The following is a 22,801-nucleotide window of genomic DNA, read 5'->3' on the forward strand; positions in this document are numbered from 1 at the left end:
TATCCTGCCCTCTGCTGGCCTCTTATAAAAACACAAAAACAGATTAATGGAAAGTCAGAACATTTTCCTAGAATACAACTAACTTCTTAAATAATCAACATGATATTGGCTATAAAGGCCAGTTTTTGTGAGAACAGAGGTACTGGAAAAATATGCAATCTGCATTTACCAATATTCAGTAGATTTAGTAGAAAAAAAGAATATAAATATTTATGATATAAGACTTATATAATCTTATATAATAAGGGCACTCCTTTTATTTCTGCTATACATCTGGATCTGATGCACAGACAAAACCCAAATCTGAAACTAAGTGTGGACAATCATAGCTGTTTTTTTATTTGAATAATCAACGTATTAGAATACACCTTGGCAACAAAACACACCTGTCAGTCACATGTTCCAATACTTTTGCTCACAAGAAAAATTGGTGGGTTCAGACAATAGGTGCTATCTTCTGAACTGTATGTAAAAAAAAAAAATGTTTTCCATTGATTTATCGTTTATATTATACAAAGTAATGAGAGACGAAGATATAGAATTTTTTGCAGTTATAAAAAAAGAAATATTATAAAAATAATCTTACAAATTATCTTGTAACTCATAACTATTCAGCAATTATTTCATGTTCATGGTTGAAGACAGTAATGTGTGGGTTTTGTATATAATCAGTTTAAATAATAGTATTAATTACATTATTTTGTTTATTGTTAATAAAGCACAATTTATATATTTAAAAAAAATAGTAAAAAAAAGATGAGAAATGTTCCTTTATGTGTGACCCATATCTATTTGTATATATTTATTGTCCTCATTAATCAGGCAGCCCAGCGCTGGAACTACATGTTCCAACTACGTTTCCCATGATGCAGTGCGGGGGTTTAGCGGCAGCAGGTGACTGAGCGGCGGGTTGATGGCGGTGTCGGGGCTGTGTGGGGGAGACAGAGCGCTGTGTGAGGATGATGGAGCTCGGTAAGAAAAGTTCAGCGCGCTCCGACAGGTACTAATTAACCCCTGGTAATTCTCTGTACTGTGTGTGTAGATGAATAAAAGCGGTGTGTGGCGGACAGTGCTGTCTCCCGTGTTATCTCCTGTTACTCAGTTAACCTTCCCCCGCTCTCCGGTTTATTACCGAGCCGCTAACTTAGCCTAGTTAACCTAACTATTACCTAACCTAGCTAGCTAAATAAATACAACACCTCTGCTCTAAATACACTAAAAAGCTCTCTTTAGCTGGCTAGCTGTTTATCTGGTGGTATATAAGGTTATTGTAAGGGTTCTCTGTATAGTTACAGGCAGTTTAAATTATATTTATGTTCAGCAAAACCCCAGCGTGTCCTTTTAATCAGTCGTTGACAGATACGTGTGTTTACTACGCGTAACGTAACCAAACCGCCATATTAAAGGTATTATGTACTAGGGGTGGGCAATATTATATCGTATACAATACATCGTAACACAGAAATATCGTGGTATTAAAAATCCATATTGTGATAATAGAGATGTTCTGTCTTAAGAGTAGTCTATTATTTACTGTGAAGCTTTAAGTGTATTTATTGTATAATTGTTTTAGTTTGCAGTTTATATGCATACAGTAAATATTCTGCAATATTTTTGCTGCATTATATTATTTTATGCTATATTAGTTATTTTGCCACATTATGATTATGCTGTTATACTCTTATACTATATTTCTGAAATTAATTAATTATTTTTCTGTTTTCCTATATCGCCAAGTATATCGTTATCGCAAAAATACCCTGAAATATCGTGATATTATTTTACAGTACAAATCCGTCTAGATGACTATTCTTGTTTGTGTGTGGGCTTCTTTATTACTGTGATATGTCTGAGAACACTTAATTGTTATTAATATAAATGTATGTATATACATACATTTATATTAATAACAATTAAGTGTTATATATATGCAGTGTGTTTACTTCGATTAAATTTAATAATAAAGTGTATTTGAGAGGCCTAAAATAAACACCATATTTATAAGTTATTACACAGTCATCCCTTGCAGCTGATTTTTCGTTCTAATTTGTGACATGCTGGCGCTCTCTCTTAGTCTCTCTCTCTCTCTCTCTCTCTCTCTCTCCCCCCCCCCCCCCCCCCCCTCTTTCTCTTTGCTCCTGTCTTTAGCCCTATCTGGACTGGATTAAGTTTGTAGTTCAGGGGGACGTGTGTGAAAAATAGTTCATACTTCTATTCAGTGATAAAACTCTCTAATCTGGACTGCAATTGAAAAACCGGAGGACCAGTGAGTTTTTTGGCTTTCTCGGTCACATGACATCGCGTTCAGTAGCTCCTCCATTTCCACCCGCTGTTGTGTTTACTTGGATCTTTGTAGAAACGCACGCCCAAAGTGTAATTACGGTGCGTAGCAGTGGACAAATAGCTGTTTTATTAAACGTGAGGGGATGAAACTCAGAAATGCACATCTGGATGGGAATAAAATTACCTTGCGACCACAGAGTTCAGCAAAAACAGTAAGTAATTCAGTCTGTAATTTTTTTTCAGAGGACGTCTGAGAAAAACACATATATGGTCGTTCCGGATAGGAATAAAATCACAGAGGACCCCCCAATAAAAGAGAAAATTACCCTCTTGGACCCTCTTGAGACGAACCCCGTTTGGATAGGACTTTAGTCTCTCTTTCCCTCTGTCTCTCATACTCGCTGTCTTTACTTGCTCTTGTCTTTCCCTCTGTCTCGCTCTTTTTCTCTCGCTCTGTTTCACTCCCCATCTCTCTGTCTCTCTCCCTTTGTCTCTTTCTCTCTGTTTTTCTCTCTGTCTCTCTCTCTCTCTCTCTCTCTCTCTCTTCCTCTCTCTCTCTGGGATCAACAGTAGGGGATTGGTCTCTTGCTGGCTGCAGACTATTAATAGGCTACTCCCTGAACACGCGTCACTTTTGGAGGTGATCCTCTTAACCTGAAAGCGGACAGAGTGAGACGCAGTGTGTGATTTGTTTGTGTTCTGAAAGGTATTGAAGTTAACAGAGTTGAAGTTAGCAAAATTTAGAGTGAGAACATATAAATAACATAAATGAAATAAAGCAAACAGCTCTATTTCTTATGTTCTTTGTTTTATATGGAGCTGGACTTAATGACACTATATACAGATTCTCACTGTCAGTGACTGTGGCTTTACTCTGCTGCCTGTTTGGCTGGTAGAGAAGGGCATTCAGCAGCAGTCGAAGCTTCTTAGGGGCAGCTATGACCGACGTACCTGACTCCCCCGGGGCCAGAATATCAGGCTGCTGGGCTCTGCGGTCAGGCGGAGGGTAAGTGATGAATCTTACTGCTCTTTTCTTTACCAGGCTTAAGGGGTAACCTGAGGTTGTGACTTCTATATGTTTAACTTTACAATGTATTTCTTAAAACACACTGTAAAAAACTAAAATCACACCTGAAAATGTATTTATTGTTAGTAATTAATGTGTTTTTGGTGCACATATACAGCTCTGGAAAAAATTAGGATTATCTGATTTTGCTATTTATAAGTATATGTTTGAGTAAAATGAACTTTGTTGTTTTGATTCTATAAACTTTGGACAACATTGCTCTGAAAGTAGAGCATTTATTTACAGAAAATGAGAAATGAGAATGAGAAAATACAAAAAGGATGCAAAGCTTTTAAACCTAAAATATTGCAAAGAAAACAAGTTCATATTGATAATGTTTCAGAAATCAATATTTGGTGGAATAACCCTGGATTTTAATCATAGTTTTCATACTTCTTGGCATGTTCTCCTCCACCAGTCTTACACACTGCTTTTGGATAATTTTATGCCACTCTTGCTGCAAAAATTCAAGCAGTTCAGTTTGGTTTGATGGCTTCTTATCATCCATCTTTCTCTTGATTATATTCCAGATGTTTTCAATTTGGTAAAATCAAAGAAACACATCATTTTTAGGTGGTTTTACACGTGTCAGTTTTAATATAATCGACTTTTAACATTTCTAACAAATTTTTTGATTTGGCGTTTGGATAGTTTCATTGTTGCAACAATGAGCATAATACACCATATCAGAGTATAATGTAAAACAGGAATGTAATGGTCAACCTTTATTTTGTGAATTTACAAAAAAATTACTAAAAATCCCCTGATTAATAATTGTTTAAAAATATACCCTGTTTTTGTCAATATTCTGCAAATTTAAAATAGGCAGGCACTGAATATTCAGCAACCATATAATTTATACAGATCAATGACTTTTAATGACTGAAAATACATTTAATACATTTTTACTTTTAAATTACTTTACATTTATATGAAAGCTGCGTGAAAAGTTGGTTCAGGATTCCCCATGTGGCCAGAGGTTTCAGTTTTGGTTTTGGCTAAAGATTTTGTGCAATAAAACTTCTTGACAGTTGTTGTTATTATACTGGCCTAGTTCTATGTTAAAATTTTTGTTTGACCTGTTCCAGACCTTTACAAAGGTCTGATCTATTTTCATGCATGTGACATTTTAATAACATGCTTTATATTATTAACTTAAAAGCTATAAACCTTGTACCTGTCCTTGTGACTCCAGCTGCTCCATTCAAATGATTAAGGCCTTAATTACTTGGAGTGGAGGCTGTTTGTGAGCTATTTCTGCTGCTACTAAAAATAACCCTGCGTGGGTTCCTCTACGCACAGCCTGAGATGACCAATCAACTTTATATGATTTTAATTAAAAAGACGTTAGACATCACCTCCTACTGTTTTTAAATAGTAGCTGACCTGTAATTTACCAATGTAGATTAGGATTGGTGTATTTTCATTAGTGCTGTCAGTGTCAACGCATGAGCCTATTAATGCATGTTTTTCATCTGGAAACTTTAATGCGCTATTTTTTTTTTGCAAATTATTTCTTTAATTTTTAAGTTTGGCCCCACCCTTTTCCAATAATGTAATCTTTTTACAGGGCCTGGTGATGTGTTAGTGGTTTTATTTAGCAACATAATTAATTCAGTACTGCTGAATTCAGAAGGTAGGTTACTTTATGTTTATTCTGAAATATATGGATTAAATCTCATAACTAACTCTCACCACCCCTTCCTCAATCTTCTCTCTCTTACATTTAAAAGTCCACTATAATTCAAAGCTTTAGTCTTAACAACTTATTAATACATTTAAATGTCCACTATTTTTTTTTTATTATTCTTAAAAGCTTCTTAATAAGGCAATCCTTATTATTTTGTTTCTAAACTAAAAGAAGTAGCATCTGAGAGAAGAAGGTACAAAATATTATGTTTAATGTTACCAGTGTGCTGGAACTACCATCCCTGCTAAGCCTAATATATTAATTCTAAAAACTGGGGTGTCGGGTCGCTTTTCACGGGAGTTCTTCTTCTGGGTACGTCATGTGTCTTTACGTACTTACATCACACATACAGCCTCTAAAAGAGGATCCGGCTCAGTTTTACTGAATGCGAGCGGCTGGTGGAGTTCTGGAGACTTCAGAAGGGGAAGTCAGAGCTCAGAAGCTCATTCACTTATAGCAAAACCAAAGTGTGTAGTTGTGGTGTTTCTGACTGAGCGTCTCTCTCTCTCTCTCTCTCTCTCTCTCCCTCTCTCTCTCTCTCTCTCTGACTGAACATAACCTGAAATCAGATTCATCCTCTTTAAAAGGAGACTGCATCACACCCGCCCAGTTTAAAATTATTCTTCCCATGCTCAGTGCAAACTACCCGAAGCAAAAGTGTGATTATTTGTGGTTAATCACAGAATTTGTCTGTTTACAAAGTGTTTTAGCTCCTCCTCTTTGTTTCGCAGTGGCAGTGGCGAGGACTCATTGGACAGGTTGCTCCCCCCACTGAACACCCCCCGCAGGAAGAGTACCACTCTGGGTAAAACAGAGCCCCCACTTCTGCGCACTGGCACCCGAACCATCTACACAGCCGGCAGACCACCATGGTACAATGAGCATGGAACACAGTCCAAAGAGGCCTTTGTCATAGGTACAAAAGTAGATCATATAAAGGTGATTTTACAAATGTTGTACACTGATACGCCAAAAGTCATGAGACAGAAGCTAATATCATGTGCCATTACTTTGGCCATGCCTCATGATAATTAAAGAATGCTGCACTGACCTGTAAAATATGAATGTGAGTCTCCTGCGGACAATTCAAGCCAGATGCTGCAGGTCACGATCATCACCACACTCTGCTCTGCCCACTGCTGTATTCCTGGTACATTTGACTTCAGAAATTAAGTGTCCCAATTTGATAATTCACATTGTCAGTGTTCAACCTCACTGACAAGATAACACCTCACAACTTATACAAGTGTGCGTGTTCCCAAGCCGTTTCCCAAGGTAACACTTCATCATCAATTTGCATACTGCTATCCTATACCTTTTGGCAAGTCAGTGTATTACTCCTACATTAAGCGTTATACTGTCAAGCTCAATTAAAGACGAATATGTGCAGAGTAATCCAGTGGAAAAGATGTTGAGTTTTAATGAAAGATTAGAGACAAAAGCAAGATATCAACTTTATTAGATGACACATAAAAACACTTCAGAATTTTTTGTTCAGGCCTGTGTGGGGGCAGTGCATCAGGAAAAACCACAGTGGCCAATAAGATCATCGAGGCTCTGGATGTCCCCTGGGTGGTTCTGTTGTCCATGGACTCCTTCTACAAGGTGAGGTGTGTGTGTGTGTGTGTGTGTGTGTGTGTGTGTGTGTGTGTGTGTGTGTATGCGCGCGCTTGGGCATGCGTGTGCTCCCACTCCTTCTCTCTCTGCAAAGTTAATCCTATAGGTCAAGTGCATCTGAAAAAGTGCTCATAATCCTTTATCTCTGCATTAGCCTGCCCTCCCAAACTGTTTACACTGTACACTGTTCTCTGGATTCTCTTTGTGGGAAATTTGTTTAATATTAGCAAATTTGTTTTATAGAAAATATTCTGATCTACTTGCTGCCCTATTGAATAAGATGCCATCTGCCATCACAGATGCTACTACATGACATCTGATCTGTTAAGATTAAAAGCCTTATTTGTATAAACTTAGAAGTGGTAAAGTATATACACAGTTTATTTTTCACACCTTAAAAGACTATAAGTATATTGCTTCCTAAATGTTATTTCAGTGTTGGCCTGTGTAATGGTGCCTCTGCACACTAGTCAACATAAGGTTTGAGTGGATTTATATATACACATACACGCATTGTAGTTTTTCTTATATCTCAAAACCATTTCAAAACCAATACAAAAATTAATTCAAAATAAATGTGTCACATTTTGACATCATTCGAATCAGCTAGATTGTATCTGCATTGAATCACAAATTTAAAATAAAAGTACAGCTAGAAACGCTTTCATAAAAAAAGTGTTTCCCTTATTCCTGTAAAGTTGCCAGCAGTTTACTTCTTTTTAGTCATGTAAAAGCTTTAAAGAGTGTTTTAGCCCTGTGATTTTAGACTGTTTTTGAACATGTTAAAGCAGAACACACTGTTTTTACATGTATTAGTCTTTATCCATATGAGCCTAAACCCGGTTTTAAATAAGTGAGTCTGTTAAATAAATTAAACAACTTATTACTGTTTATTTTAATAGTGATGCAGAGGTCACATTATTTTTTCTGTAAATATTAAGGTAAGGTTAAAAAGTATAATAATTTAAAGTTAAAATTTCCAATGAGAATTCCAACATCCTATTTCATGGTGATGATAAAATATGGAAATAAAATCCGATGTAAAATGAGTCCAAATAGTTTAACTCATGAACATGAATAAAAGAATAAGACAGAATTGGAAATAGGAGTAACCAAATATATATATAAAAAAATATGGTTCACAGTTTTTTTTTATTTTGCATATTGAAAGGCACATTACAATACAAGCTATGATGGATCGTCCACATGAGCAGCTCTGTTCTCTTGTCTGTCTGGGTGTGTGCTGTGATGTCTGATTGTATCCTGCTGTGTTGTCTGCAGGTTCTCTCTCCAGAAGAACAGGCTCTAGCTGCTAGTAATGACTATAATTTCGACCACCCTGGAGCTTTCGACTTCCAGCTCCTTGTGACCACGCTGAGGAAACTCAAACAGGGCAAGAGCGTGAAGATCCCAGTGTACGACTTCACCACACATGGGAGACAGAAGGAGTGGGTGAGGATCTCAGATAAACGAGCACAGGAATCAGATCCATGGTGCAGGAGGTGTCTTTTTGAGTGGGCTCATTATCATTGTATGAAGCTTTTTGTATGTACCAATTTACTCTAGAAGAGAACATCAGACACCAGGTATCAGAGAGGAACGTTCTCCATCATCCAGACAGCAGGACACCTGCTCGTTCAGTGTATCCCCTCTGAAATCATGCTCATTAAAACTGGTTGATGCTGCTTTTTTATTGGAGTAATTGTCTCTGATATACAGGGATAGCTTTCTACTTGTTTTGGATCATTGCTGTGAGGATTTGATTGTACTTATGGATCAGCATCACTCCTCTGAAAGTAGCTGAATGCTACTGCATGGATTAGTAGGGGTCTCCACAAACATTTAGAAATATATTGCGCTTTTCCAGCATCGTTGTGGTTTGTGAACCAAATTTTAAACCATTTGCTGCATTTCTTGTTTTCTTTTCTAAACTAATAGACATTACTGAAATTGATGTTTTTAATAAATCCAGACAGTCTCCTAACTTTTAATCTTCTCTAGAAAAACGTCTATGGTGCCAGTGTCATCATCTTCGAAGGGATAATGGCTTTTACAGATAAAGAGCTTTTGCAGGTACAGTCTATTTTGTTTTTAGTTTGTTGTTAAATGGCAAAACTTGAGCAAATCTTTCTGTATTACTGTTTTGTTTACTTAGTTATGGTAGACTGCATTTCCTTCCTTGCATTTCCTTATTTTCGTACACAATAATATTATCAACATTTTTCAATATCGTGAACTATATTATACCCTGAAATATTGGCCATATCATATCACACTTCTTTTTTTTTTTTTTTTTTGCTGTTTTTAGCAAAAGAAAATTTCACACTGTTCTCATTTCTCATTATATATCTACTAGAGACAGATTATATCTGTCCAGTATCATTTATTTTACTTTATTTCTTGATATGTGGAGGTATATGGAGTGCATTATTAGTATCATGACATCCTGGATCATTGACTTCTGCTACAAATTAGATAAAATTCTTGTATTTTTCAATATCTCAATTAGGGGTGTGCCATATTATATCGTATGCAATAAAATGTAATTTTCATTTTGTTACAGTAGTGTATCGCCATATCGCCCACCCCTAGTTTCCTTACAGAACAGATCTACAATTTAGTAGCAGTGTTCTGTAATAATTTCTCACTGTGTGATAATGTGTCATACCTTTATGGTCATATATTTTATATATACACTGCTCAAAAAAATAAAGGGAACACTCAAATAACACAATATAACTCCAAGTAAATCAAACTTCTGTGAAATTAAACTGTCCACTTAGGAAGCAACACTGATTGACAATCAATTTCACCTGCTGTTGTGCAAATGGAATAGACAACAGGTGGAAATTATTGGCAATTAGCAAGACACACTCAATAAAGGAGTGGTTCTGCAGGTGGGGACCACAGACCACTTCTCAGAACCTATGCTGTCTGGCTGATGTTTTGGTCAGTTTTGAATGTTGGTGGTGCTTTCACACTCGTGGTAGCATGAGACGGACTCTACAACCCACACAAGTGGCTCAGGTAGTGCAGCTCATCCAGGATGGCACATCAATGTGAGCTGTGGCAAGAAGGTTTGCTGTGTCTGTCAGCGTAGTGTCCAGAGGCTGGAGGCGCTACCAGGGGACAGGCCAGTACACCAGGAGACGTGGAGGAGGCCGTAGGAGGGCAACAACCCAGCAGCAGGACCGCTACCTCCGCCTTTGTGCAAGAAGGAACAGGAGGAGCACTGCCAGAGCCCTGCAAAATGACCTCCAGCAGGCCACAAATGTGCATGTGTCTGCACAAACGGTTAGAAACCGACTCCATGAGGATGGTATGAGGGCCCGACGTCCACAGATGGGGGTTGTGCTCACAGCCCAACACCGTGCAGGACGCTTGGCATTTGCCAGAGAACACCAGGAATGGCAAATTCGCCACTGGCGCCTTGTGCTCTTCACAGATGAAAGCAGGTTCACACTGAGCACATGACAGACGTGACAGAGTCTGGAGACGCCGTGGAGAGCGGTCTGCTGCCTGCAACATCCTTCAGCATGACCGGTTTGGCAGTGGGTCAGTAATGGTGTGGGGTGGCATTTCTTTGGAGGGCCGCACAGCCCTCCATGTGCTCACCAGAGGTAGCCTGACTGCCATTAGGTACCGAGATGAGATCCTCAGACCCCTTGTGAGACCATATGCTGGTGCGGTTGGCCCTGGGTTCCTCCTAATGCAGGACAATGCTAGACCTCATGTGGCTGGAGTGTGTCAGCAGTTCCTGCAAGATGAAGGCATTGAAGCTATGGACTGGCCCGCCCGTTCCCCAGACCTGAATCCGATTGAGCACATCTGGGACATCATGTCTCGCTCCATCCACCAACGTCATGTTGCACCACAGACTGTCCAGGAGTTGGCGGATGCTTTAGTCCAGGTCTGGGAGGAGATCCCACAGGAGACCATCCGCCACCTCATCAGGAGCATGCCCAGGCGTTGTAGGGAGGTCATACAGGCACGTGGAGGCCACACACAATACTGAGCCTCATTTTGACTTGTTTTAAGGACATTACATTAAAGTTGGATCAGCCTGTAGTGTGTTTTTTCACTTTAATTTTGTGTGTGGCTCCAAATCCAGGCCTCCATTGGTTAATAAATTTGATTTCCATTGATGATTTTTGTGATTTTGTTGTCAGCACATTCAACTTTGTACAGAACAAAGTATTCAATGAGAATATTTCATTCATTCAGATCTAGGATGTGTTATTTGAGTGTTCCCTTTATTTTTTTGAGCAGTGTATGTATATGTAACCATGCCTTAAATCTACAGTATATCAAACCTGTTTTCGGAGACACTCTGTTCTTCATATATATGTAGAATTTTACCGTCATCAAGTATTATTTAACTGATTAAGGCCTTTAATACTATTCCCATTATGCTTTTATTTTCTACACTGCATCTCCTAACAATACAAGTTTATTTTTTTTATTATTTTTTTATTATTGTTTCTCTCCGGCAGCTTTTGGATATGAAGGTCTTTGTGGACACAGACTCTGATATCAGGCTTGTCCGCAGGCTGAAGAGGGACATTACTGAGCGTGGACGGGACATTGAAGGGGTTATTAAGCAGTATAATAAATTTGTAAAGCCGGCCTTTGAGCAGTATATCGAACCCACCATGAGACTGGCAGACATTGTGGTGCCACGAGGTGAAGTAAAGTTTTACATCCTTATTTTTTAATTGTTCACTTTGCAGACTGTTCAAGCAGCCAGCATATACTAAATTGAATCCAAATTCATAAAGATGTTAATTTTTTTTCTCATACTTGCTCTCAATTCCCCTCCTACAGGTGGGGGAAACATGGTCGCCATTGACCTGATTGTACAGCATGTTCACAGCCAGCTGGAGGAGGTACTGTAAATCTTACACACATTCATATGGTGCACAATTCAGTAGATATTTAGAGTCTAGTTTTGTATACAGAAACAGCGCCATCTGCTCTTTACAAGGGGAAGGTGCAGGTTATCAATATTGTTGACATTTCCTTCACACACAGTGTCCGGTGCAAGGATTAGAAAGAGTAATGGAACCTGGTCATGGGTGCCATGGCGTAAAATACATACTCCATGGCCTTAAATTGGACAGGGTTTTATCTGAGAGATTTTTTTGTATAGCTTTGCTCCAGAAATATCACAGCAGAATTTTTGACATGCCTTTTTTTAACTGTTTTAAAATCACTTCTTAATTATTTACACAATTATTACACAATTCTAAACTGTATATTCTAACTGCCCACATATAAACTTTTTATATAAACCAATATAAAACAAAACACTAACATTGTGGTGAACTTTGATTGTGTGATGATGGCCTATGCTATTTTTTGTATTTATTGAGATAAAACAGAGTTTTTTAAAAATTATTCTGCTGACCACAAAAGTTAAGTTTATGGGGTATAATAAAGGTTTTCTATTCATTTTAGGCACAGAGAGTTTGGAAAACACATGGGAAACAAAAATATATGTAAAATTTTTAGATAATATAAATATAGAAGCTCCGTTAAAAAAAAAAAAACTTTACTGTGTACTTTTATTACATTTTGAATTGTGTATCTTTTTACTTTTGTATAAAACATGTGGATCATATGATAAAATGTCAAATATACTTCAACTTTTACTTTATAACTGAACTTTAAAATTTGTATTTTTATATAAATATGGGAGTTGTGTAAATCTTCCACCTCTGAGAGAATGTGAATGTAACATAAGAAGTCCAAAGACTAAACCCCTGCTGCATCGAGAGCATCATGGTATATACAGCTCTGGAAAAAATGAAGAGACCGTTTCTCAATCAGTTTCTCTGATTTTGCTATTTATAGGTACATGTTTGAGTGAAATGAACATTGTTGTTTTATTCTATAAACTACGGACAACATTTCTCCCAAATTCCAAATAAAAATATTGTCATTTAGAGCATTTATTGTTAGAAAATGAGAAATGGCTGAAATAACAAAAAAAGATGCATAGCTTTTAGACCTAAATAATGCAAAGAAGGCCAAGTTCATATTCATGAAGTTTTAAGAGTTCAGACATCAATATCTGGTGGAATAACCCTGGTTTTAATCACAGTTTTCATGCATCTTGGCATGTTCTCCTCCACCAGTTTTACACACTGCTTTTGGATAACTTTATGCCCCTCGTGGTGCAAAAATGTAAGCAGTTCAGCTTGGTTTGATGGCTTGTGATCATCCATCTTCCTCTTGATTATATTCCAGATGTTTTCAATTTGGTAAAATAATTTTTTTTTTCCAAAGCTGTACTGCAGTATACAGTATCATGCTAATAAAAACATATTGTCATGTTACTCTAACCTCACTTTTCCTGTCAGTACTGGACACTAGGATCTCACATCAGTTTTAGAGCGCTCTCACTCACTGCCTGTGCCTCATTGTGTGTGTATTCACTCACTCACTCACTCACTCTTCTTCTTCTACCTTCGCTCTCTGCCTTCTCTCTCTTCTATAACCGAGCAGCGTGAGCTCAGTGTCAGGTACAGTATTTATCTTCACAGTTTATCTCCTTTAATAGATCACCATTAGATCCTTTAATAGATCACCACACAGATGTGCCATCATGTGCTTCTGTTCCTGTGTGTTCCTGATGTTCTCTGTGTTTTAAATATTGTTTTTATTTGAGTGGTCCTTTGGTCCCGGGGGATGATGTTGTGTTATTATGGTCTGTTAGCGCGAATCGGAGAGACGTGTAGCGAGGTTTTTGATCTTCTCTCTACCTGTAGCTGTAAGACAGAGGTCAGCCGCACAGCTGTACAGCATTTAGTAACACTGTCACACTGCCTCAGATGAGCTGTCAACTGCGCTCCCTAGAGCCAAGGCTGCAGATAGCTACAGAAGAGTGTGTGTGTGTGTGTGTTTCTACATGAAAGCAAGCTGCTCATACAGGCCCTCCTAAGGGAAGATGTGAAGATCCTGTAGTCGAGTTCTGTCCTCTTTTCAAGTTCTTACATCCTTCACAGATACTCCTTTATCATTGCTGTGTACCATAACTTTTCTTTTTAAGCTTAAAAGGAATACTGTATTAAGTAGTGGGTGATACATTTGCATAAAACCACATTAAAAGTAAATGGACACCCTTGAATCAGAAAGCTACTGTTAACCATACGTTTAAGTAAGTTATTTAATCATCTACAATGTCTTTTATTTGAAATTGATGAAGGAGAAACATATTTATTTATTTAGTCAGTACAGTTGATACATTTGTTCTTCAAATAAAACAAAAACCCTGCTGTCTTGAAACTCCTTTGCAATGAAGCCAAATGAAGCCTGATGCAGCATTGCCTAGTAGCATCACAGCACACTCGGAGGAAAGAGCAGCGACTCGGTTGCGATACATCAGCTCACAGATGCCTTGTGCTGATTGACATCACCCTAGGATTGATGAGGGGAATGAACACCATCTACCCACCCAGAGAGAGCACATCCAATTGTGCTCTCTCAGGCCTCTGGCAGCTAATGGCAAGCTGCATGACCAGGATTCAAACCAGTGACCACTTGGCGCCCTTTATACAATACAGTTTTTAAACACAAACTACACTCACAGCACTGTACTTGTGACTTGTGACAAGATCTTGTCCCTACAAATTATTCAAATTAATTTACCGTACTGACTGGATAATTTAAAATAGTATCCGACAAAAAAATATTTCACATAATTTTTTACTGACAGGTGTCAACTTCCTGTTGGCTTCTATTATAAATGTGTTTTTAAGTGAACAGGTATTTTGTTCAATGAATCGATTCAGTTATTGTTCATGGTAATTAATAATGTTTTCACTTAGAGATTGTATTAAGATTATATTGTAAAATGATTATTTCTTTAAAGGTATTTTTACACCTGCATTTTTTTAGTCAGGTCACATCAGTTATCACACTTTGGATGGAGACCAAAATAACTGCATAGGGACCCTTAAGAGGTGGTGGTCCTGCAAACTCTTAAATCTCGAGTGCACTCAACTATAAGCTATACTCTGCACCTTTAAGTTAAAAAACTGTACTGGTGCAGTTTAATCTGATCTATTGCACATATAATTACAACAGCTATAAACTAATGCCATGTCTCTGCTGTTGCTCCATGTTAAACTGCACTTCAATCTGTACTAGCCCAGAACACAGGACTTGCTCCTGCCCCAGACAGGTCTGACCAATCAGTATAGACAATGACAATATAGACAAGTGGTTTGTTGTGATGAATTTTGGTGCACTTGTTTTGTTTTGTTTTTTTTAACCATGTTCACAAAACTCATTTAGACGAATCAGATCAACTAGGTGTAGGTGTGCAAAAATCCATAAAGCATAATTTTTCCCCCACTTAATTCAGGTTTTGCCTCTCTCTCTCTGTTTGTCCCTCAGGGCTCTCCTGGCCTCAGCTCACCAGTCTCAGCCACTCCCTCAGACCCTCAGTGTGTTGGAAAGCACTCCACAAGTCAGAGGTCTCCATACCATCATCAGGTCAGCAGCACCAGTGCACTGATTCATACACACCTTCTAGTAAACATTTAGCAAAAAACGTAGTAGTAGTAGTAGTAGTAGTAGTAGTAGTAGTAGTAGTAGACCCAGAAGTAAGTTTTGGATTGCAAAGCAGTTTGAAAGAAAGATAAAGTTTACCATTAATAATAAATAATTACATTTAAATTGAGACAGATATGAGAAAGCAACGTGCTACCATCTCTGCATTAAGTTGTAGCGGTTTCTAGTGGTGTCCTGCATAAATCCATCCCATGCAGCTTGAATATTCCTGCAGATTTTGTGAAGTATTACTAATTGAACATCATGCCACACTTTTTCAATCAGGGATAGGTCTGGCGATGGGACTGGCAATGGCATAGCATCCGTGTCTTCAGGGCGAGCTCATTTGTTGGCAGCAGTAGGACCACTGGTTGCAGGAATATATAGTATAATGTTGGGGGATGGGGGTAATCTGTATCTGTAATGAAGCTCAAAGGTGATCTAAATCACTCCGTGACTGGGCTGATCTGGCATGACTACCCATCAAATTTCATTCCTGTCGATTGATTTTTTTTTTTTCTGGGTGCATCTATTTTCTTTGATGATTAGTGTAATACTGTTACTACTGTCAACCTCATCTTTCATATTATATATTTTTTATTTAGCTTATTTAAACGTTCTCTCTCTCTCTCTTAATTTTTTTTATTTAGAAATAAAGACACCAGTCGGGATGAATTCATCTTTTATTCGAAGAGGCTGATGCGCCTACTGATAGAACACGCTCTGACGTTCTTGCCTTCTAAGGTTTGTTTGTGTGTGTGTGTGTGTGTGTGTGTATGGGAGTTCCAGCGACTCAGAGTTTCTGTACCCTTTGGCAAACAGGGCTTGTGTTTGTAAGATCAAAGCCATCTCTGCAGTGCACAATACTAATTATAGCTTTATATTCTTCTGCTGCGTCTCCTCTTCACTGTTCTGCTGACCTGGATTCATTAATTTTTCATACTTGAATTAATATACAGCAGAGTGCTTTACCATTAAATTTAGAGTGTATGTAGGTGTGTGATAATCAGAATGCACAATGGTTCTTTACCCCACAGAAGTGTATGGTGCAGACTCCGCAAAGTCAAGAGTACGAAGGACGGAGTTTCAGTGGGAAAGGGGTAAGTGTGTGTGTGTGTGTGTGTGTGTGTGTATGTGTGTCTCTCTCTTTCACTTGGGGTAGTTTCTAAAGTTTCAGGTGGTCTGATCCCAGTGCAGCTGTTCAGAAACATGGTTTGTTCAGCACAGTGACTGTGTAAAGCATGGACATGTTCCATTTTCATACATTCGATAGAAATTAAGCCAAAATTGCCCAAATGTAGCTATTTTATATACTGTCCAAACTTACCCACTATCTGTATTTTACAAAGACTGACTTTTAGACTGAAACTTTCTTTAAGGGAAAAAAACTTTACCATTCCTAAAAACCTAGCAGTGCTAAAAACTATCATGTAACTTTTTAAATGCCTGATTTGTACAACCCAAAGTCACAAAGTGTGTATCGTGGTTTGTAAGGTCATGGAAAAACCTGGAAAAGTCATGGAATTCGAAAATAGCAGCTAGGCCTAGATACGTTTTGGAAAAATAAAAACACCCATAAAGTTTTGGAAAAGGCATGAAAATTTGGTCTACAAACCTTTGTGTTTTCTTTATTGATGGAGCAATTCTTTTTTGAGCTAACAAATACGTCAGCTCAGAGTTAATTCAGTGATTGACACACATTTTATTATTAAGGATTGTGTGTCAACATCTGATTTATTTTAGACCTACTGTAATTCATTTTAATTATAGTTTTAGTTGTTTTTGGTTTTATTGTCCATATCTGCTCTAATGTTTTAAAGATTTTATGGTCATGAAAATTTGCCTAAAAGGCATTGTAAATTCATTGGTTAAAACGTGTGTGAACCCTGGAGTATGGAAAGTGTGTAAATATCTTTAGTAGACATTTGTTTATTCATGTCCCTTCTTCCATATTGTCACTCTAATAACAAATGACTATACCTTATAGAGCTTGTGCAGTGTCTCTATAAAAGTGTGTTTCTCTCTGTCAGATCACAGGGGTGTCTATCCTGCGGGCAGGTGAGACTATGGAGCCGGCTCTCAGAGCTGTGTGTAAGGATGTTCGCATCGGCAAGCTCCTCATCCAAACCAACCTGGACTCTGGAGAACCAGAGGTACTGCTTCATTAGCGATTATTCTCTAACCCTTGAAGGACCTGTATTTCCACCAGGCAGAATGAAAGCATTGTAAGGGATTTAGAATGTACCTTTCACCACTTGGTCTTTGCATTTCAACTAAGCCAAAAGATTACAGGTACCTTTTTTTTAAATGGCAGAATTTTATATTTTGGTGCATCCCTAGGATTTACTGAATTATGGGCATGTTAACCATGATCTGAATACTCTTAAATAGGAATTTTAGAGGGTAAAGCTCAGAACAGTTTACTCATTTTCAGATTAATTTAAAATTCCATTAAAGTTTGAACACAAATATGTGCTTAATATCTGTTCCTCCATTGTTTTTCAATGTAGAACACCGATTATGTTTAATGTCTTAAAGTCAAGTCTAGTCTTGTTCTCGTCCTAACAGTCTGACCCTTAAGTTCAGGCACAGAAGATTAGATCAGCGCCGTATTTGAGCTTTTTATTTGTGCTGCCCCGTCCTGCTGCCGGTGTAATATCAGGAGAGTGAACCTGCTGGGGAAAGTTAATAAGATGGGGAAAGTGGTGACTCCGTTTTCAGCTGATTTCCCATCACCCCTCACTCTTCTCCTGTCCTCTTTGTCTGTCGGCATGGCTCAGTCGCCATGGCAACAGGAGCCTCCTGACTCCTCGGTTTGTGTTGGTTTTGGTGGCGGTGCCTCGCCTCTTCCTCACTTTGTTTCCCTAGAAACGGCATCTGTGTTTGCTCCTCTTCCTCCAGCTGCACTACCTGCGACTGCCCAAAGACATCAGTGAGGACCATGTGATCCTGATGGACAGCACCGTGTCCACAGGAGCGGCAGCCATGATGGCCATCAGAGTGTTGTTGGTATGTCCAGTGTGTAGAGCAGCCCTGGTCAGTAACACCATCCTGTTCTGTCCTTGACTTAAAGCAGCATTACCTCACGTGACAAAATATTCTAATTAATGGTATTAGTGTCCCGGTCAACCATTCCAGCAACCGCCTGATATATTAATTCTAAAAACAGAGTGATCTGGTAGGTTTGTTGGATGTAATTGCTCTCTACAATTTGACTCAAAAGCACAGAATTTCACACAGCAATTTATTCACAGTGACCAGTAGTTAAAAGTACTCTTCCACATGCTCTGCAATAACACATTCTCACCCCAAATTTCTCTAAATTACAAATTCCAAAACTCACAGACTTTCGCTTTAATGTAGGGCAGAGTAAGAACCACTGCTTCAACAAAAGGCAACAACTAAAACTAGTGATTGAACAAAATTAAATATCTTTAAACAGCCAAAAATACAGCTCTGGAAAAAAGTAAGAGACCACTTCAGTTTCTGAATCAGTTTCTCTGATTTTGCTATTTATAGGTATTTGTAGACAGGTTCATATTCATACAATTTTAATAGTTCAGAAATCAATATTTGGTGGAATAACCCTGGTTTTTAATAACAGTTTTTATGCATCTTGGCATGTTCTCCTCCACCAGTCTTACACACTGCTTTTGGATAACTTAATGCCACTTCTGGTGCAAAAATGCAAGCAGTTCAGCTTGGTTTAATAGCTTAATAGTGATCATCCATCTTCCTCTTGATTATATTCCAGAGGTTTTCAGTTTGGTAAAATCAAAGAAACTCATCATTATTAAGTGGTCTCTTATTTTTTTGTATTTACATTTTTACATTACAACTCCTTTCAAACAGAGCATACAAATAAAATGGGCATTTTGGGTATATAAACAACAATTTTTAATTACTTGAAAAAAGTGTATCATACAGGGAATATATTTTTCTATGCTCCTTGATTCTGTGATTGTATCTCATTGTTTTGATGCATAGTAGTCAGAGGGCTGTATTTGACTGACCGAACCTACAGTATACTAATATACTAATATTACAAACGTAATAAAATTGCCAACAGATATAATATACCCTTATCTGTATACCCAATAAACTGGTGTTTGTGTGTTGTATGCAGGATCATGATGTTCAGGAGGAGAATATCCTCCTGGGGTCTCTGCTGATGGCTGAGCTTGGGGTTCACTCTGTGGCCTACGCTTTCCCTCGAGTCAAAATAATCACCACAGCCGTGGACAAGAGTCTGGACGACTTCCTTCACGTCATTCCAGGCATAGGTGGGTGTTAAAGCTCCCTCTTTACCCTCTGCTCCATTCAGCCTCCAGTCCAGTATCATCACACTCACATTTCTACCCACCTGAGAGGATAAAGGATGATTGCAGTGGATGATTGCCCACTTGCTCCTTTGTAATTGACTCTGGACTGTAAAACATACAAATTCCTTTGTAATGATATTCAGTAACACTTACTAATTAAACTGCTGCAGTGAACTGAATTACTTCCCAACACAAGAGGCTGAAACAGTGCAAAGAAAGAACGACTGACTGACACACAGACACTCATTCACTCACACTGTCAGTCAGCCACTAACTCACAGACAGACAAACAGACAGACATAAGCTCACTCAATCTCGCAGAGACAGACAAACAGTAGCTGACTCCCACACACAGACAGTCTGAGTGTGTCTTTCTCTATCTTGATATTTAGGCTGCAATGACTAGTTGATATAATTGAAAATGTTGATTGTTTAAAATTGTTGACTACAAATTTGGTTGTCGAAGAATCGTTAATTTGTAACAATACAGCATTACACAAAGTGCGGGGGACAGAAGTGCAATGGGAGATGGGTAAATGGCTCACTCACACAGGTTACACTCAACTCAGTCCATCTCCAAAAGGGCCCATAGAGAACAGACTACATATTTTCTCACTAAAAATCAGCACTTTCCACATTTAAACAACATCTAGACATTTAAATGGATTTTAAAGCTCATGTTTAGCTGTTTCTATTGTTTTTAGAGATGAAGGATATGACAGAAATAATCGTTGGCTGATCGACTAATCGAAAAAAATAATCATCAGATTAGTCGACTACCAAAATAATCATTAGTTGCAGCCCTACTGTGAGTGAGAGAATGTCTAAATCTGAATGAGAAAGAGTCTGTGAGTGAGTGAATTTGTGAGAGTCAGAGAGAAAGTGTGTGTGTGTGTCTGTGAGTCATAGTCTGAGTGAGTGAGTGAGTCTGTGTGTGTCAGAGAGGGAGTGTCTGAGTGAATGTGTGTTAGTATGTATTAATATCTGTGTGAGCGAGTGTCTAACACAGTGCCTCACTCTCTCTCACAGGCATTTACTCACTCACTCATAGACACTCACTCAGACACATTCACTCACAGATTAACACACTATCACTCACACTCACTTAAATAGACGCACACTTGTGCACGCACACTCTCTCACTGTGAATAGACACTATCACTCATTCAGACAGACACTCACTCACACAGATGCACACACAAACTTCCTCACAGACATTCATTCACTCACTCACACTTATGGACAGGGTCACTTATACAGACTCTGACTCTCTCTCTCTTACACTAACCCACACATCCTTATTTACACAGACAAACAGACACTGTGTGAATGAGCGAGAGAGCATGCCTGTGTGTTAGTTTGTGTGAATAAAGGTCTGAGTGAGTAAGTTTGTGGCTGGCTGTCTGTGTGTGAGAGAGTAACTGACTGAATGAATGTCTGTGAGAGAGTAAAGGAGTTTGTGTCTGAGAGTGTCTGTGTGTGAGTGTAAGTGAATGTCTGAGTTAGTGTCTTTTAGTGGGTTTTTGAAAAAAAGAGAGGGAGATATTCTGACTCATCCACCTCTGATCAAATATCACCCTCATCATTGATGAAATATCTGTCTGCAATGTTCTTCAGAAGGGAAAAAAAAGGTTACAGGGAACAATAAATTATTACAATTTTATATTACCTGCGTCTTCAAGGCAAGCACTCGAGACAACAGCAGTGCGTGGATGAGCATTGTCCTTTTGAAATACTGAAAGTGAGTGTACAATCAGAAAAGGTAGTGCCACTGGTTTCAAAACAATATTAATGTAATGCTGGGCTGTCAAAGTGCCTGTAATGAAGACATCGACAGGAATTAGTTCAACTGAAGAGTAGACTTGTCATGATAATTACATTATCGAATTATTGTACAATAAATGGACTTGACTTCAATGATATTTGATAATCTTGATATTGTCTCTTGTGTTTATTTGTATGTTTGTCCACATATATAACAGTAACAAGTATTTTATCCAGTCATGCAATACTAGCCTAATGCTTCAATAACTGTGACTCCATACACGCAGTGTAGACTGAAGTAGGTGAAGAAAAATATATATTTGCCAAATTATAATAAATTAAATTATTCTATAATTAATTAAATCACAGTCATTTCTGGTTGATGTGATATGATCATGATATATCGTCCCCAAGAAAATCTTATCGTGACAGGCCTACTGAGGAGTTAAACTGCTTTACTTATTTGCAACTTCATTTAACACACCTCCCTTAAATTTTTAATGTCTGCTTTCTGTCTCTAAAGGAGATTTTGGGGATCGCTACTTTGGAACTGATGCCCCTTCATTGTGGAGTGATGAAGAGGACCAAGAACTGCCCAGCTGCTGATGAAGATTCTTTTTTAAGGACTGTACACTCATGTCACTGTTCCAAATCCCATTTGACTACTTCCTCTACTCCTTTGTAGTTGATTGTCAGGGATAGTTTGACCAGTATGGCAAATTCTATTAGAATGGGCTTTCACTCGTAGGTGGTTTAACACCTGCTATTTTGGTTTGGACCAAAGGTGCTGCAGACCACAGTCTGGACCCCAAGGACCAATATTTGGTCTGTTCTAAAGAGATGGTCTTGGTTTGGTTCAGTTTGCAGTGGGAGGACTTTTTAAAATTAGTTTGGATTTTTAGAGCGATTACAGGAAGCTAAGGTGGGCTGTTATGACCTGTTAAAACAATAGAATAAAAAAAAAAAAAAACAATGTAACGAAATTCGACTCTCGCTTGTGCACATGCATTACGCAGTAGTATGGGCACAAAGCCTGTATCATATTTCTGTATCTACTGTAACTGTAGACTTATCCTTATTTTTATAAACAGAAATAAAACCAATCTGGGAATGTTATGCTCAATATGCTACCTGACTTGGAGCGACGATTTTTTTTTTTCATGTTTGCAAAATTAATGTTTCTTTCATTGTTTCGATAATCAACTCTTTTGGGAGCAGTTATAGGCCCTGAGAAGGGCTTTTGGAATGCTTTGTTTCAAAAAATTATTCTTTTCAAGGCTGTAGGAAGAAAGCAGAAACATGCAAAGCATTGACATGTAAAAATCAAATATGCAAGTACATTTTAAAAACATCAATGTTCAAAATCGCTTGGCGGAGGCCGTCTTAGCGGAACCCTTCCTCTTGGCTGGCATCTTGGAAAGTGTGGAAAAGCGATGGATGCCAGAAAAATATTTTTATGGATGTCGACGTCCACCTGTACGTGCCGTCCAAATATCCACTAAA

General features: G+C 38.2%; 1 protein-coding gene across 5 annotated transcripts; it reads left to right on the forward strand.

The window, feature by feature from the left end:
• Nucleotides 1-884: 884 nt before the first annotated feature.
• Nucleotides 885-22,435, forward strand: uckl1a (uridine-cytidine kinase 1-like 1a). 5 transcript variants are annotated; one of them, XM_022671074.2, is made up of 16 exons: nucleotides 885-1,000; nucleotides 3,180-3,289; nucleotides 5,771-5,955; nucleotides 6,538-6,644; nucleotides 7,938-8,108; nucleotides 8,658-8,729; nucleotides 11,150-11,339; nucleotides 11,481-11,542; nucleotides 13,164-13,180; nucleotides 15,057-15,155; nucleotides 15,863-15,956; nucleotides 16,250-16,312; nucleotides 17,243-17,365; nucleotides 18,114-18,221; nucleotides 19,339-19,495; nucleotides 21,822-22,435. In XM_022671074.2, exons 2-16 carry the CDS (start codon nucleotides 3,222-3,224, stop codon nucleotides 21,902-21,904), a joined length of 1,599 nt encoding a protein of 532 aa, XP_022526795.2. In that variant the 5' UTR covers nucleotides 885-1,000; nucleotides 3,180-3,221; the 3' UTR covers nucleotides 21,905-22,435. The 5 variants fall into 5 exon arrangements, with proteins under 5 accessions (XP_022526795.2, XP_022526796.2, XP_049341704.1 ...); XM_022671075.2 differs by lacking the exon at nucleotides 3,180-3,289; XM_049485747.1 differs by lacking the exon at nucleotides 3,180-3,289 and having other exon boundaries at nucleotides 893-972.
• Nucleotides 22,436-22,801: the final 366 nt, after the last annotated feature.

The sequence above is a fragment of the Astyanax mexicanus genome, chromosome 12 (genome assembly GCF_023375975.1).
Source record: "Astyanax mexicanus isolate ESR-SI-001 chromosome 12, AstMex3_surface, whole genome shotgun sequence".
NCBI lineage: Eukaryota > Metazoa > Chordata > Actinopteri > Characiformes > Acestrorhamphidae > Astyanax > Astyanax mexicanus.